Below are 17,282 nucleotides of genomic sequence, written 5' to 3'. Positions count from 1 at the left end.
AGCTAAAATAAGCCGGGGCCCTCCAGGCCTCATCCTCGCCAGAGGATGGCTGCCAAGGTCATCCAAGGCAACAGGGCCAACTGGTCAGCTGTCTCCACCCCCGCTGTGGATATCGGGGCAGGGGGAGAAATTAAGAAGTTTGGAATTCACAAGTGGTTGCGCGGGTACAACATGATTGTTACAAATATCACACTTTTGTAAATATAGTTCACTTGCACTTTAATCATATCTGATGTGGCTTATTTGTGATTGTCCTTAAGTCTGTATGTGACACCCCATGTTACCCGGAATCAGGCACGTGCAGGGAGGCAAAGACCTTTGACAGGGCCCTTGTGAAGCGTGTGCGAGAAGCCTCCTGCGCACGCTGAGCCTTAGTCCTTCATACCCTCACTTGCCTCAAAGTCCTAGCATTGTAAGTACTACATGCAGGGGTCCCCTTCTGTTGTCCAGTTGAGCTGACCTGCACCTTTGCCCATCCCTGATGACCCAACTCGCATGTAGCATCGAGAGATCTCAACCACGAGGCTCTGCATAGTTGTGAGCAGTCACAGTGCTAGAAACATTTGAGGTAGAGTCTAACACCTTTTCCCCTCCCCCGGTCATCTATATTCCTGCCGCACTGCCTCCTACGCCCCCCCCCCATAACCATTGACCCTCACAGGAATCACTTTTGACCTCTGCACGGTCACCCTTCAACCCTCCCCATCACCCCATCCCCCATCAGGTAAATGTAGAAGTTTGCTATCGTCCCGAAAATCCCACCCCCGTTACGATTGACATGCCACCTCCTCAATCTTCTGACCCCCTGACTTCGCATCACCTTCTGCAACCCCTTCAACAACCCTTGGCGCCCCTTCACTTGGTATCGCTGCACCCTCACCCTCCCACCCTACCGACTCACACCATCCCCTTTAATAGTCACTGCCCCCTCCTACCACTGGTACCCTTAGTATACCCCCCAGGAAACCTTCAGTGACCCCACTGGCCCCTCCCTCTGAACCTCTTTCCCCTCTTCACCCTCCATGCCCCTTCGCACTTCTGCAACCCCCATGCCCCTTCACACTTCTGCAACCCCCATGCCCCTTCTGCACCTGCTCAAGTACCCCCCCACCCCCTCAATCGCACCCCAACATGGCCCTTCCCACCCTCCTGCTCTGTACCAGCTCACCCACTGCACAATCCCCGCTGAAGCTCTCTCTTTCCCTTACCACCCCCATGACACGTTGCCTTAGTTAACATGTACAGAGTTTCTAACTGATATCTGTATGTTTTCAGCTGGCTGTAAAAGATTAGATGCACCAGCTGCTGACCATTCTGAGCAGCCCTACTCGCTGTGCTGATTGTTTATTCAGATGTGGAAGGTGTTAGGCAAAACATTAACATGTTGTCAAAGGCAAACCCTTGAATGGTTGGCTGTATAATAGCTACCAAGTCTTTAATATTTTGAGGGATAAACCCTGTATGCACTGAAAGAACCTTTTGCCGGATAAACTACTATGGGAAATAATTGCTCTGCTGTATTTGCTGGTCAACAACTACTTATATTTATATAGCACTTTGAACATAATGAAACATCCCAAGGCACTTCAGAGGAGCATTATAAAGTATGACCGAGTCATGGAAGAAATATTAGGTCAGATGAGCAAAAACTTGCTGGTGCATTTTAAGAAATATCTTAAGGGAGTAAAGTGAGGTAGAGAGGCAGAGAGGTGTAGGGAGGGAATTTCAGAGCTTGGGGCCTAGACAGCTGAAGGCACGGCCACCAATAATGCACCAATTAAAACTGAGGATGCACAAGAGTCCAGAATTAGAGGAGTGCAGATGTCTCTGAGGGTTGTGGGGTTGGAGGAGGTTCCAGAGAAAGGGAGGGGCGAGACCATGGAGGAATCAAGAAAAAGGGTGACAATTTTAAAGTCAAGTCGTTACTTGACTGGGAGCAAATATGGGTCAGCAAGTACAGGGGTGATAGGGGAATGTGAGCTAAGACACAGGCAGCGGATTCTTGGATGATCTCAAGTTTACGAAGGATAGAATGTGGGAGACCAGCCAGGAGTGCGTTGGAATAGTTACGTCTCGAGATAACAAAGGCAAGGTTTCTGCAGCAGATGAACTGAAGCAGGGGTGAAGTTGGACGATGTAACTGGTCACTTCAAGAATCAGTGGTAAAGCTTTGATTATAATCACATCTGTACATAAGTTGCTGAGATACTTTTCAGGCTATCATGTAGGTTGAAAACATCCATAAATTGGACAGATATGTAAGTCACCCCTTAGACTGTAAGAAATGTAAAAGCATGCGTGATGGTCCAACGTAATACAAATTTTACAATGGTTAAAAGACAAGTCAAGATGAAAGTGGTGATAGTCACAGTAACACTTATTCTACAAATCTAATAATTTGTTAATTGCCATTGCTGAGATTACAGTCTGCTTGGCATTAACAAATTGGCATTGCAACATGTTCTCCCACGCTTCTTCTTTTAATATTCATCTTGTACTAGGGACTGAGGGGGCTGGGCTCCCTGTTACTTTGTGCTACATTTCTACGTGTTCCATGATAACATTCCTTGGTCACATTAAATTCCAAACAGTTCCAGAGTATAATTTAAACTAACACAGTAATCTCTGTAAAATATCCATTACAATACCCGTAAAGCAGTCAAAAATCAAGTTGAATGCCGATAAATCTTTAACTACATGACTATAGATTACTAATTAAAATATCACTTTTTTTTAAAAAGATCATCTTAACTTGATCCCATTTAGTCATTCATACAGTGCCTGATTCTAAAATATAACAATTTATTTTTGCTTTTTTTTTGTGGCAACAAATGATAGCATGTGAAAGAAAACTCGAGATATTTTGGAATGACAATATTTAGAGTGCTAAGCAATCAAAACACGAATAATTGAACAATCTTTTATCAAGCAAATTACTGCCGACGTGGGAAAGCTGAAATAAAAATAGAAAATGCTGGAAAAACTCCAAAGGTTTAGCAGCATCTGTGAAAAGGGAAACAGAGTTAACATTTTGAGTCCAATATGACTCTTCTTCAGAACAATGCTTTATGCTTGGAGCAGATTAAATATTGATTTAATTGATCTGCTTGGCCTGGTTCAGGCTTCTTTATGAGAAAGGCCAGTCAACCCATCTTTGCTCATTCATCCATAACAACATCAGAAATAGGAGCAGGAGTAGGCCATTCAGCCTTTCCAGCCTACTCCACCATTAAATAAGATCATGGCTGATCTGATTGTGGTCTTAACTCCACTTTCCTGCCTGTCCCCCATAACCCTTAACTCTCTTATCAATCAAAAATCTGTCTAATTCAGCCTTGAATATATGCAATGGGTGGGGTTTTCCATTCTGGAGACTAAGTGCGGTGGCGGGGAGGATTAGCGACGAATTTCCCACTGATTGGCAGGTCAGGTTCTCATGTCCAATCTTCCACTTGAAACCTCATTAATTATGCATAGATGAGCTGCTCAATGAATCACATGGTGGGGTGGACACTGATTCGTCCACCCACCATCACCTCATGGGGTCAAAGTTCCTGGTGCCATATTTAAACGCCCCCAAACACACACATTGCTCTCTGCAGCCCAGCTGTGTGGCTGGAAGTTCCAGAGATGGGCCCAAGGGAAAGAAAAAGAGTTCGCCAAGATTTAGCCACTGCTCCCTGGAGGCTTCAATAAGAGGTGTCTGCCAGCACCGGGAGGTTCTTTTCCCCAGGGATGGATCCAGGAGGTCCACCAACCTCACCTCACCGGCCTGGGAGGCGGTCGTGAAGGAGGTCAGCTCTGCGGGCAACCGCCAGAGAAATGCCATCCAGTGCAGGAAGTGGCTGAATGATCTAATCCGCTCCGACAGGATAAGTCATTCTTCAGCTCACTCCAAACTCACTCTCTCATCATGGCATTATGCACTCAAAGCATCACACAGCTCAGGGATCTCACACAATATTAGCGGGGGAGAAATTGAAAGTCTATTCACCAGCATCTCATCTATCATGCTGCACAAATAGCATCTTCAGCCCTTACTGGGGAGGGCTGAGCACACACAGCAGGCAGGCTTGCTTCCCAACCTCTGCTCCATCCCTTCTCATCAACATTCCATCTCTTTGTCTTCATGCAGGCCAAGCTTGCCCACAACAGGAGGGAGAGATCCCAGACCTGAGGAGCGACAGGGAATATCCAAATTTAAGGAGGACGCTGCTGAATTGGTGGGCGAGGACAGAGATCACTCCTGTGGTGAAGGTGAGATCAGCTTCTTCCATCAAACCAGTATGGATGAGCCCTCCCTGAGTTGATCACATTCTGACATTCACAGTGAGCGACATGCAATGTTGCATTCAGTCTGTTCATGAACTAAATCTACCTTCTCTCTTTTACAGGTCCAGACAGACCAGCACAGGCAGCATAAGCCCCAGCCCCCAGGCCACCTCAGAGGAGGATGCTGAGGATCCATTTGAAGAGGACCTGTAACTGCGCTCACCTGCACCCTCCACCAGGGCAGAGACACATCCCCGGGTGGGTTATAGATCTAGATTAGGCTTGGGGTCACATCCTGGGGGGCACCTCACTCACTGAGACATTTCCACAGCAATTGGAGGCAGTGACATCCCAGGTCTCTGGTACTCGGAGGACTGCTGGAAAACAGCCACCCGCTGAGTCTGAGTCAGATGATGAGTCTCTGGAAACAGCAATCGCTAACATGCTGGAGATGCAAAGGCAGGCTGTGGAACATCAGGTAGAGCTTCGAGAGGTAGTCAACAGACGAGAGTGAAGGATGGAGGAGTCCGTCTGTGTTCTGTCTTATTTTGTGGCTCCGACATGTGAGTGCTTCGAGGTCTCCATGGGAATGGTGGCAGCTGCCTTGGAGACCTTGGTCCAGCAGATTCTGCTGGATTTGCGCTCAGACCTGCGCTCCATCACTATAGGCATTGGTGGGATCCATCAGTGGCTAGGCTAGAGGGGGATGGGGCACCTTGACTTCCCTCCAGGTGCCCCTTCTCCTCAAGGAGTCAGGCAGGGCCCTGGGAGGAGCAGCTGGACACGCTGGGACCAGCCACTCAGATGACTCCGAGCTTCTGCAACCGCTCTCAAACCCCTCTGCCCGTGACCCCCTCAGCTCCAGTTGCACAGTCCAAGGAGGGTGCACATGCCCCACAGCAGGATACCCAAAGTGGGGTGGGGCCCTCCAGGTCTCAGGCCTCCAGAGGACGCCCACCAAAGTTATCAAGGAAAACAGGGCGTAGCATTCAGCAGGCTTCCTCTACCTCTGCAGTAGATGTCAGGGATGCACCAAAACACAGGGGTAAGGTTAGAAAGATTAAGAAACATTGATATCACTTCTGACTCACAGGTGTTCACTCACCGTTTATATCATGTACCTTTGGACGTACATTTGTTGTTCTTGACAATGGTCTCGTTATTTAAATGTGTCATATGCAGCTATGTGCCCTCTTATTGCAAGATTGACCTAAGCTCCCACACCGTGATCATCTCCTTTTGTGAGCCCCATATTCATGTGAACTCCAGCTGACTCATTTAAGTTACACGCCCGATGTTTAATGTCAAGGAGATGTGTCAAACTCTTGATTGAAAGTGATTGCAAATTGCGTTTTGAACTTTTATTCCTTACATGACACCATGGAGATAGGCGTGCTCAATTGCCCTAATGTTGACTCATCATCAAATGGCTGCCTTCACTGTTTGTGCCAAAGCATAAGACCTGCAGCCATGATGGTCTCTCCAGCCATGTGCGCATCTCTGTGGCTGCAAGAAGTGTTTCCTTCAGGAGGCCATGATTGCATCAAGTCCAGTTGACACAGGGTTTGCATTGGCATGCTACCTTTCACTCCCCAGAGTGGCTAACTGCAGCTTTGGCTGCTCACCTTCTCAAAGATTAGGGCCTGGTGAAACCTGAGGGTTGGAGATCCAAGGCCGAATGCTGACCTTGCTCTCAGTGTAAGTGGTTGTGAAGGCCTTTCAGATCGCTGGCATGCAATGAAGGAACAGGAGAAATACACTTGGGTCCCCTTGCCTGCACCTTACTCCTCCTGGAACGGTGTGGCAATCATTGTCTCACGGGCACATCTTCTCCATCGAGCCCCTTCAATGGCATCCTCTCGTGGAAGCTCACCATCATCTTCCTGCTCAGCTTCATGCCCTTGCAGGTCTTCATCATCTGAGGAGTTCTCAGCCTCCTCCATGTCTCCCCCTGGCAAGTCACCTCCCTTTTAAAGTGCCAGGTTGTGTAGGGTGCAACACTATCATGCGGTACACCCTCTATGGAGAGTACTGCAGAGCCCCACCTGAGCGGTTCAAGCATCAGAAGCGCATCTTCAGGGTGCCAATTGTCTGCTCAATGGTGGATCGTGTCGAGTTATGTGTGGCGTTGTATCTCTCCTCTGAGGCACTTTGAGGACCACGCATGGTTGTCAGGAGACATCTTTTCAGCAGGTGCCCCTTATCACCCAGCAGCCAGCCCTGTAAGCACTGCAGCCTTTAAAATATCCGAGGCTCCTGGGAGTGATTCAGGATTTGGGAGTCATGGGAACTACCAGGGTAAGTGGCACAGGCGTGCATTATGTGCTTCTGATGATCGCACAACAAATGAACATTTATGGAGTGGAACCCTTTCCTGTTAATGAACATCAGGGGCTGCTGCCATGGAGCTCTCATAGCCACAGGTATGCAATCGATTGCACCCATTACTCTAGGAAAGCCTGAGATAGCCACAAAGCTCGGGAATCTAGCAGCCTGCCTGGCTTCATCCAGTATGAGCCTCACATAATTATGAGCCTTACTATAAAGGGCATCCATCACCTCCGTGAAACATTTATGTGTTGAGGGCTGAGAAATGCTGCATAGGTCACATATGGATCCCTGGAATGACCCGCTGGCATAAAAACTGAGTGCGGCACTGACTTTCAGGGGCATTGGCAGTGGATGTCCTCCTAGTCCAAACGGCATTAGATCCTCCTGTCGAATGTGGCAGATATGAGCCACCGCATCTCTTAACAAACATAGACATGCACAGCATTGCCTCTCACTCATCTCCAGGAAGGAAAGGCGTCTTCAGTATACCCTTGGTCGTGTGAGTCGCCTCCGCGGGATGGGCCTGACTTCCTCATCCTTCAGGTGTTGTTGGGGCTCCCCTGGACTATGTCCCTCAGGCCTGGTCTCCCCTTGAAGTTGTGCTAGGCGGTGCCGGGCCCTTCTTTACTTCCTCAATTGGGATGCATGATAGGCAAATATAGTCGACCTCCTATTCGCAACTAGAAAGCCACGGTCATGTCCTGGAGCTGATTCTGCGCCTCTTGCTTTTCTCTGATCCAGCATTCCAGCTGAGGTGCTACCTCACAGACCTAGATGACCAAGATGACACCCCAGATACCTGACATCTTAATCCCAGAAAGGCTGGAATAGGCTTCAGCACATCCACGATATGATCAACCTTGTCAATGGCACTCCTGCTATGTCTGATCTGATATACTGATTATGCCTAACTTGCATTTTTGGAATGACTGGATGCCCTTTGGCCCGTGGGCCATGCCAATTGGTGAAAGCACCTTACAGGCTTTCATTGATCATCTTTCTCATATCCATCAGTTGTGCTCCCTTCATGATTGGCTGCATCTTCCGTTCTCACACTCCTCTCTGTTAATGCTCAAATTGATCCACTTTATTGTGACCTCAATGAGTCCTGCACTCTCAAGTTAAAGTGCTCCAAACGTCAGTGCTTCCAATTGCACCTTCCCAATAAACTCTTCCTGAGTTCTATCAGCTCAGAGTTTATTCCAATGTTGTTACTCTAAGCAGTGTGAGGGTGTCTCATGCTAGGGCCCCCGAGTCCAGCTGTGGGCTCCTCCCACACTACCTCACCCCCCTCCCGTGCAGATTCTTTTCCAGTTTTGATTTTAAACTGCGTCATAACTTTTAGGTCTCAGGATGGTGCTGCTGCATTTTTACTTCGGGACCAGCTTCGACCCTCCTCCTATCAGTGGCCGGGTCCCCCTGATCTTCCTCAAACCTCATGATGTGCGGGTAGAACTCCCTCCGATGATTCTCCAACCTTCCCCAGTAACCCAGGATCCCATTGCCATTGTGATGACATTCCTGCCCTCCCCCCTAAAACCATTACTGTTGATGCCCCCATGCCCCTTGTGGACCTCATCCCTCCCCACCTTGAGGCTGTGTGCATGGTGAGATACGTAGGTGCCCATCCCCACACCCAAAGGAGAGTTTCGAGTGTCCTCTCTTTATTACGTTTACCCCATTTACAGGCTTCAGATACCTCCCCTGACCATGACCATCCCATCTGCAGCCCAGTACCGAGCCAGACACCTCTATTACCACCGAATGTGAGACTATGACCAAGCCCTGCATCCCAAGTTGTGCCTGATGCCCACTGAGCACACAGGCCTGGAGTGGGAAGATGATATCACCCCGACTAAGTGGTCCACAGAGCCCCAGGACTGCCTTTAATTTCTCAGCCAGACTTCTTTGCCCCAGTCCAGGGACTATGACTGTCTTTCACTCAGCTCTCCAGTTCCTTCAGGATTGGCCACAAGACCATTCCCCCTCCATGAGTCTCTGTGCAACCTGTCACTCTTGTACAAGCCTTCCCCTCTCGACACCACTCATGAGCCTATATGCAACCTTTCCCTCACATGCCACACTAACCTCCTCCTTTCCTACTCCAGAGCCTGCATGCATCCCTCACATTCCTGCAATCCAAATTCCAACCACCTACCTTTCTGTGTCTGCGTTCCAGTGTTCCTTGTTGGGCTCCAGCCTCCCCATCCCTCTGCCTGCCATCGTACCCCCCTCCAAACACCGCCATACCCCCTTCACCCTTCTTCTTCTCTGACACCCCCCTCCAACCCCACCATACCCCTTTCACCCTCATGTCTCCATCATCCGTTTACCCTCCCTCACCTCAGTTGCCATGCTGATCTCTGTTTTAGAGTGCAGCCCTGCCTGAGGTCCACAGCACACAATGCTGTCATCCTGGAGTAGCCTGGCACCCACCATGAGCAGCCCAGCTCAACACCCGAGACACCCACTGTGAGCAGCCCAGCTCAACACCCGGGACACCCACTGTGAGCAGCCCAGCCCAACACCTGGGACACCCACTGTGAGCAGCCCAGCCCAACACCCGAGACACCCACTGTGAGCAGCCCAGCTCAACACCCGAGACACCCACTGTGAGTAGCCCAGATCAACACCCGGGTCACCCACTGTGAGCAGCCCAGCTCAACACCCGAGACACCCACTGTGAGCAGCCCAGCCCAACACCCGAGACACCCACTGTGAGCAGCCCAGCTCAACACCCGGGACACCCACTGTGAGCAGCCCAGCTCAACACGCGGGACACCCACCATGAGCAGCCCAGCCCAACACCCGGGACACCCACTGTGAGCAGCCCAGCTCAACACCCGGGACACCCACTGTGAGCAGCCCAGCTCAACACCCGGGACACCCACTGTGAGCAGCCCAGCTCAACACCCGGACACCCACTGTGAGCAGCCCAGCTCAACGCCCGGGACACCCACTGTGATCAGCCCAGCTCAACACCTGAGACACCCACTGTGAGCAGCCCAGCTCAACACCCGAGACACCCACTGTGAGCAGCCCAGCTCAACACCCGGGACACCCACTGTGATTCCGGCGAGTTGCGTTTTTAATAAGCATTCACGACATGCCAATACATACAGATGGGTTTCCCATCATGGGTCAGCGGGAAATTCGACCTGCACTTAGCCCTCAATGATGGGAAAATTCCGACTTTTTTCCCATTGGCGAGATTCTGACTTTTGGTCTCCCATTGAATTTTCCACTCCCGCCCGCCACAAAACCTGCTGCTGGCGGGACCAGAAAATTCCGCCCAATGACTCAGCCTCCACTGTTCTCTGGGATAGAGAATGCCAAAGATTAATCACCCTCTGAGAGAAGAAATTCCTCTTCATCACCATCTGAAATGGGAGACCCCTTATTGTGAGACTGTGCTGCCTAGTTCTACATTTTCCCACAAGGGTTAACATCCTCTCAGCATCTACCCTGTCAAGGCAACTCAGAATCTTGTATTTTCAATAAGATCAACTCTCATTCTTCTAAACTGCAATGGGTATAGACCCAACCTGTTCATCCTTTCCTCAGAAGACAACTCCCTTCATCCCTGGAATCAATCTAGTGAACCTTCTCTGAACTGCCTCCAATGCAAGTATGTCCCTTGTTAAGTAAGGAGACCAAAACTGTACATAGGTACTTTAGGTATGGTCTCACCAACACCCTGTACAATTGTAGCAAGACTTCCCTATTTTCATTCTTCATCTCCCTTGCAAGAAAGGCCAACATTCCATTTGTCTGCCTAATTACCTGCTGAACCTGCATGCTCACTTTTTGTGATTCATATCCAAGGACACTCAGATCCCTCTGTACAGCAACATTCTCTTCATTTAAATAATATTTTGCTTTTCTATTCTTCCCAGTGACAGCCTCTCATTTCCCCACATTATACTCCATCTGCCAAATTTTAGCCCACTCACTTAACCTATCTAAATCATTTTCAGACTCTTTGGCCTGGATTTTCACCAAGTCAGGTTGACTCGGGGGCCCTTTAAAAATGGGTGGGCGGGTCCTGATTCCCAGATTCCTGACCCCATTTCTGGGCTGTTTAATTTTCTGGAATGCACTTAAAGGGTGCTGGTTGATTCCTGTCAGAAGCCGGATTCCGCACTCCCGACCTGGTCAGGCTCCGTTGCGGAGATAGGCATGTCTGAGCCCTCTGCAATTTTCATGGAGTTGGGCAAATTTTCAAAGAATCGTGGTCCAAGGCCCCTTTGAGGAGTTGTGAATGTGAGTGTGCATGAGGGGACTTTTCAAAAGGTCCCCCTCATGCCCCCCATGCTAAGTTATGCCCTCCACACATCTATCCCTTCATGCCCCATATGTCAAGCTCTGCCCTTCCACCCACTCCCTATGTCTCCTCAGGCCCCCTATGCCAAACTCTGCCATTCCACCCACCCTCTCAGGCCCCTCATGCCCCTTGGACAAGCACTGTCCTTCTACTTGCCTCAGGCAACTTGTGCCCCCTATGCCAAGCTCTGGTACTTCCATGCCCATTGACTCACTGTACACTTTATAGAAACAATATACACCATAGTACAAAGTGGTATCTGTCAAAAAATAGTTTTGAAAAAATGTAACCCATTGACAAATTTCTCCTCTGATAAAACAGTCGGGACACAAGCTAATAAAAGTGTCACTCATCCAGGCCCTTTCACTTGAATCACTTGAAACAACTTAAATTATGTCAACAAACATTTTGATATTGACTGCTGAGGTCAGAGAGCTGAGCTGTCAATCAAACAATGTTTCCTCTGGGGAGCAGGTATTCTCATAATCTGAGAATTTTAGAGCTGTTTGGGCTCTAAGCCAAGCCTCCTATGTACAGGTCAGGTTCCCTGATTTCCGCAGTCAATTTCACAATGTTTGTTTACTTAACTCAAATGGTTTCAAGTGTTTGTGGTTTATGGTTTTTGAAACTTCAAACAGCCTGGATGATTTTATTAGCTTGCTGTCCAGGCTTTTTCTCACAGGAGAAATTTGTCAATGGAATACATTTTTTCAAAGCTTTTTTTTGACAGATCCCACTATACACTATGATGGACATTATTTCTATAAAGTATACAGTGGGTCAATGGGCATGGTAGTGCCAGAGCTTGGCATAGGGACATGAGGGGCCTGAGGGAGTGAGAAGAAGGGCAGAGACTGGTACAGGGGGAATGAGAGGCTTGAGGGGGTGAGTGGAAAGGAAGAGCCTGGTATAGGGGTCATGGGAGGCCTGAGGAAAAGGGTGGGAGGGCAGAACTTGGCATAGGGGTCATAGGGGAGTGGTACATAGAGGTACATGAGGTGGCACGGATGGGGCATGGGGAGTGTTTGGAGGATGAAGGGGGTATGAGGGGTGAAGTCTGAAGGGCCTTTGTGTTTTTTTTACTGGGATAAAGTCCCATGGCACCAAGGCGGAATTTTTAAACAGCCCACCTCTACAACGGCTGCCCCTGTGGCTCCCTCCACACTTCTTCCCGGGTAGGTTGGCCTGACTCCAGTTTGTACCCGGCCCCCAGCAATGAAGATCCCGCCTTGGAGGATACTTTCTCCTGAGGCTGACAGTCCAGGCAGGGAATTTTCCTCCTACCTGCCTCGAGGATAAAAATCCAGGCCTTTGTGTCCTCCTCACAACTTGCTTTCCTATTATCTTTGTATAACCAGCAAATTTGGCTATAATACACTCTATCCTTTCATCCAACTCATTAATATGGATTGTAAATAGTTGAAGCCCCAGCACTGATCCCTGCAGCACTCTACTGGTTACAATTTGCCAACCTAAAAATTGCCCATTTATCTCAACTCTCTGTTTCCTGTGTCCAGAAAGAATCTACAGTTCCCTCAGTCCTGGCTCCTACCAGTTCTTAAATAAATCCCCCCTCTACTTGGAGGTCTAAACAACAACAATAACAAGAACTTACATTTATGTAGCGCCTTTAACATAATGAAATTTCCCAGGGTGCTTCACACAAGCACTATAAAACAAAATATACATCGAGCCACATAAAAAGATATTAGGGCAAATGATCAAAAAGCTTTGTTAAAGAGGTAGGTAGTAATAAGTGTCTTAAAAGAGAAAAGTGAGGTAGAGAGCCGGAGAGCTGTAGGGAGGGAATTCCGGAGCTTGGGGCTAGATAAATGAGAGCACAGCCACTAATGGTAGATCAATTATGACTGGTAATGCACAAGAAGCCTGAATTAAAGGAGTGCTGATATCTCAGAGGGTTGTGGGTTGGAGAAGATTACAGAGATAGGGATGGACAAAGCCCTAGAGGGATTTGAAAACAGGGGTGAGCATTTTAAAATCAAGACATCGCTTAACTGGGACTAAGCATATGTGATCCTTCCTCCTTTCAAAGCTTTAAAGACCAATTTCATCTAACCCTGGCCCTTATCTACCTATTTCAATGGTTCAAGTAGACTGTAGTGATCCCATAGGGTATTCCAAATAGAGTAGGGCATTCTTCCCTCCACCATCACCACTAATGAAAGACTAACTGGTCATTCATCTCATGATTGTTTATGAGACTTTACGAGACATGAAATTGGATGCTGCATTTGCCTCCACAACAACAGTGACTGCCCTTCAAGTGAATTCATTGTACGGGGAATTCTTTCATTTCTTATGTAATGTGGGAAGGTTATTTTATAAATAAAATATATATATATTTATTTCTTTAAGCATTTTAATTAATCTGTATGTGGTCTTTGGTGTTGAATCAAATATTCCAAGTTTCTTCTTTTGCTTTTCATTGCAATGCTTGCTGGGACAGGTAGGCTTCTCCTCCCAAAGCAGTTAACTTTAGCCTGAGAATGCACAAGTTACTGAGGTTTCCTACATGTTGCTGTAGTGGGAAACTTTCCCAGATAGTTAAGGAATCTCTCATCCTTTTTTTTCATAAGAGCACTTAGCTTGCCTGTCTCCCAATGTTTTCCTGCTACGCTTTCATGGCCTGTGTTCTCACTGGTCTTACTGCGCTGTCATTCTCTTTTCAATTAACCGCATGGTAGTAAATTGGAAATTTTTAAAGAAAGTTTACATTGTTCATTGTATTATTGGTAAGAACTGCATTGAAGATTTAAAAGGATCATTAGCCTCACATATGCTGTTCACAGTTGAAGGGAGATTAATATCACATTATGTGTAGCCAGCAGGACCAATGCAAGACAGTGAGATCACTATGTGGATTGGGAAACCATGACTCTATTCCTAAATAACTCTATTCCTAAATAACTCTATTCCTAAAGTACTATTTATAACACCGAAAAATGCATTGACACAAATTGCACCAAAACAGAGATTTTGACTTAGAAATTTGTCTAGATCCATTTTCAGGCATGGAAAATGTACCATGTTCAGAGTGTGGGCCAAAGGTAAAGCAGGTAGCAATTATACCAGACGCAGCTTACCAATTTGAAGAGGAGCAATTTGGTACGTCCTAAAAATTGAGGGTAGGTGTGTGGAGGGGGTGGGAGGGAAGAGAACAAGAAAACTGTGAGCACAGGCTGTCAATGGGCTACAACATTGCTGTGGAACCAAGAAGAAACCTCACGCTTCCTCTTGTTTCTATATAATAGTAACTTCCAAAAAATATATTTACCTTTTTGGTGACAGCACTTAGCAGTCCCTATAAGGACTACTGGATAAGCCTCACCAGAAACCAAAGCGCTGAGTGTTTTAGCATGAACAAATTTCTAGGGAAGGTGCTTAATCAGGTATGAAGTCTCTCATTAACATATCCAAGAGGCCTACATCAGCTTCAAGTGGTCACAAAGGATGCCTGGATGTAAGCACCTGCACTCTAGGCACAATTCAAGCTGAGCCTAGAAATTATTCCTTTTGCTCCTGTTTTCCACCCAGAAAATGGGCACAAGAAGAAATAATTTCTCCCCATTTGTATTGGTAAAGCAGTCCTTTTTAATATAATTCTGTAAACAGTACTCCCAATTTCCTTTCTCATCGCTCCATATATAATTCTGAGAACAGTCATTACCTGGCAGGCATCACAATTCAAAGTATCAAAGATATGAAAAAGAAAGGCAGTCAAAGGTGATTAATTTTAATAAGGGAAGTTTACAGATTGAAATGGAAGAGAAAATTCACGAGGTTTGGCAATCTACCAACTCTCCTTGTCCATCGCAATAATGTTTTAAATCAATTGATGCTTTTTTTCAAAAACTTCTTGATTTTTTTCTACTAACCTCATTTATTTCTTCTTTCATGGTACAGTAATGCAAATTTGTCTCCAGTTTTTCTTCATGCTGATCTGCCTTTGCACTCCACTGGATGCTCTCACTCTCGAGAATTTCAAGTTTCTGCTGAAGGGAGTCCACGGAACCCTCAATGAATTTCTACCCAAAAGAAAGTTATCAGAGGTTAAACAAGCTAGAATTAAGCGAATTCAGCAATTTGTGAAAATGTAAAGATTTCAGTACAATCCAAATTTAACTTACGGACTGCTGTGTAATGGAGATGATATCCATTGCTAATGTGAGGGACAATTTATACAAATGGCGCACGTGTGTCTGCTTTTCTTTATGGTGATTTAGTTGTATCTTTGCTTGACTGCTACTGTCTGACATTCTTAACAGTTCTGGATATTCCAGTTCTCCGGCCTTCATCAACTCCTCAAGCTAAAATGAAACACACTAAATTATAATTGATAATAAAAATTACTATAACAACAACATTTATTTATATAGAGCCTTTGATGTAATAAAAAGTACCAGGCACCTCACTGTTGCATTACAAAACAAAATACAACATGGAGACACATAAGGAGATATTAGTGTAAATCACCAAAAGCTTCGTCAAAGAGGTGGATTTTAAGGAGCGTCTCAAAGGAGGAAAGAGGCAGAGAGGTGCAAGGATGGAATTCCAGAGATTAGCTTAACAGATGAAAGCATGGCCATCAATATAAAAGCAAAATACTGCGGATGCTGGAAATCTGAAACAAAAACAAAAATAGCTGGAAAAACTCAGCAGGTCTGACAGTATCTGCGGAGAGGAATACAGTTAACGTTTCGAGTCCGTATGACTTTTCATCAGACTCTTCATCATGGCCATCAATGGTGGAGCAGTAAAAATAAGTGATGCTCAAGAGGCCAGATTTAGACTAGTGCAGTTATCTTGGGGCTGAATTTTCCACTTGTCGGGAGGTTTGTGCAGGGGCAGGCAGGAGCGAGCATGAACCCGATCGGTGCACCCGATTGGGTGCGCACTGCCATTTTACATGAGCGGGCCAATTAAGGCCCACCCAGCATGATGCTTGCCCGGAAGCACTGAGCGCTGCCTGTGCAGACAGGGGGTTCCCCTGAGTCGGGACCTGTGCTCCTTCGTGCATGCGCGTGAAAGAGCGCAGAAATCTTCCCGAGGCACAGAGGTTCCTCAGGGAGATTAGTTAAAGTTTTTAAAAGCTAAATGCAGAAAAGAACATATTATAAGACATGTCCGCTCATGTGACAGTGTCACATGAGCTGGGACCTGTCAAGGAACATTAATGGGAAATTTTATTTAATTTATAAAAACTTCATGAAACCTCATCCCGCCCGTGGATGTGGTTTCATGAAAAATACAAAGGCCGCCTGGGCTCTTCGCCTGCCCGCCAACCTTAAGGTTGGACGGGCAGCTCATTTAACTATTTTAATTTGTTTTTAACAGGCCTTAATAGGACTTTGACAGTTCGGCGCGCACAGCCGACTCAGCTGCGCGCCCACCGAACTGAAAATCTAAATGACGCGTGGTGATGTCAGGACGCCCGCCCAACGTCACCGCGCGTCATTTTATGCGCCGGCAAGTGGGACCCGCCCCTGCTTGCCGACCAGAAAATTCTTCCCTTGGAGTTTGTGTGCATGGAGGAGATGACAAAAATAAAGGGAGAGAGGCCATAAACGGATTTGTAAACAAGGATGAGAATTTTAAAATCAAGGTGTTTAACTGGGAACCATTGTAGATTAGTGAGCACAGGATGAATGAATGGACTCGATGCAAATTGGGATATGGACAGTAAAGTTTTTGATGACATCAAGTTTACGGAGCGTAGAATGTGAGAGGCTAGCTAGGAGTGCAAAGAACAACAGTGTTAATACTTCAGCAATATAGATAATCTGATATAAAATTAAATCCCTAAATGAAGTCTGATTCAGGACAATGTTTTAAATTCTGACAAATAATGCATTGTTCCTTAAAATTATAAGTTTCAAAATGTTCAATTTTTCTGAATTTCATGAAACACATTTAAGTAACTACCTGATACATAGGCCAGAATTTTTCCCTCTCCGGGCGGGCTCGGTGGGAGCGGTCGGGAATCCGACTGCCGCCTGCGATTGGCTCCACTCTGCAATTTCATGCAGGTGGGCCAGTTAAGGCCCGCCCTGCGTGGATCGTGAGTGGCTGCACTCAGTGCTACCTGTGCTGGCAGGGGGAGGAGGGAGAGTGGGCCTGGCACACAGTTCACCCATGTGCGTGAAAGATCGCTTCAATCTCCCTGAGGCACGGAGTTGCCTCAGGGAGATTGATGCGATTGTTAAAAAAATTAATCAAGACAGTAAAAATTTTTAAAAACATGTCCCCTCATGTGACTGTCACATGAGCTGGGACATGTTTTTAATTCAAAATTTAAGTTTTTAGTTAATGTTTATTTGCTTTGGGAAACCTCATC

General features: G+C 46.8%; 1 protein-coding gene across 1 annotated transcript in view; it reads right to left on the bottom strand.

Moving 5' to 3' along the window:
* The window catches only part of ttn.2 (titin, tandem duplicate 2), a 694,778-nt gene that overhangs the window by 495,881 nt on the left and 181,615 nt on the right, over positions 1-17,282 (bottom strand). The window contains exons 16-17 of the mRNA XM_078552010.1: positions 15,076-15,255; positions 14,824-14,973 (exon numbers count right to left, since the gene is read on the bottom strand). Coding sequence (XP_078408136.1) covers positions 14,824-14,973; positions 15,076-15,255 — 330 coding nt within the window. The remainder of the gene's footprint in view (positions 1-14,823; positions 14,974-15,075; positions 15,256-17,282) is intronic.

The sequence above is a fragment of the Cetorhinus maximus genome, chromosome 11, assembly GCF_964194155.1.
Source record: "Cetorhinus maximus chromosome 11, sCetMax3.hap1.1, whole genome shotgun sequence".
NCBI classification, from domain to species: Eukaryota; Metazoa; Chordata; class Chondrichthyes; order Lamniformes; family Cetorhinidae; genus Cetorhinus; species Cetorhinus maximus.
Note: the sequence above shows the minus strand (reverse complement) of the source record. Positions and strands in the feature narration are given on the sequence as shown.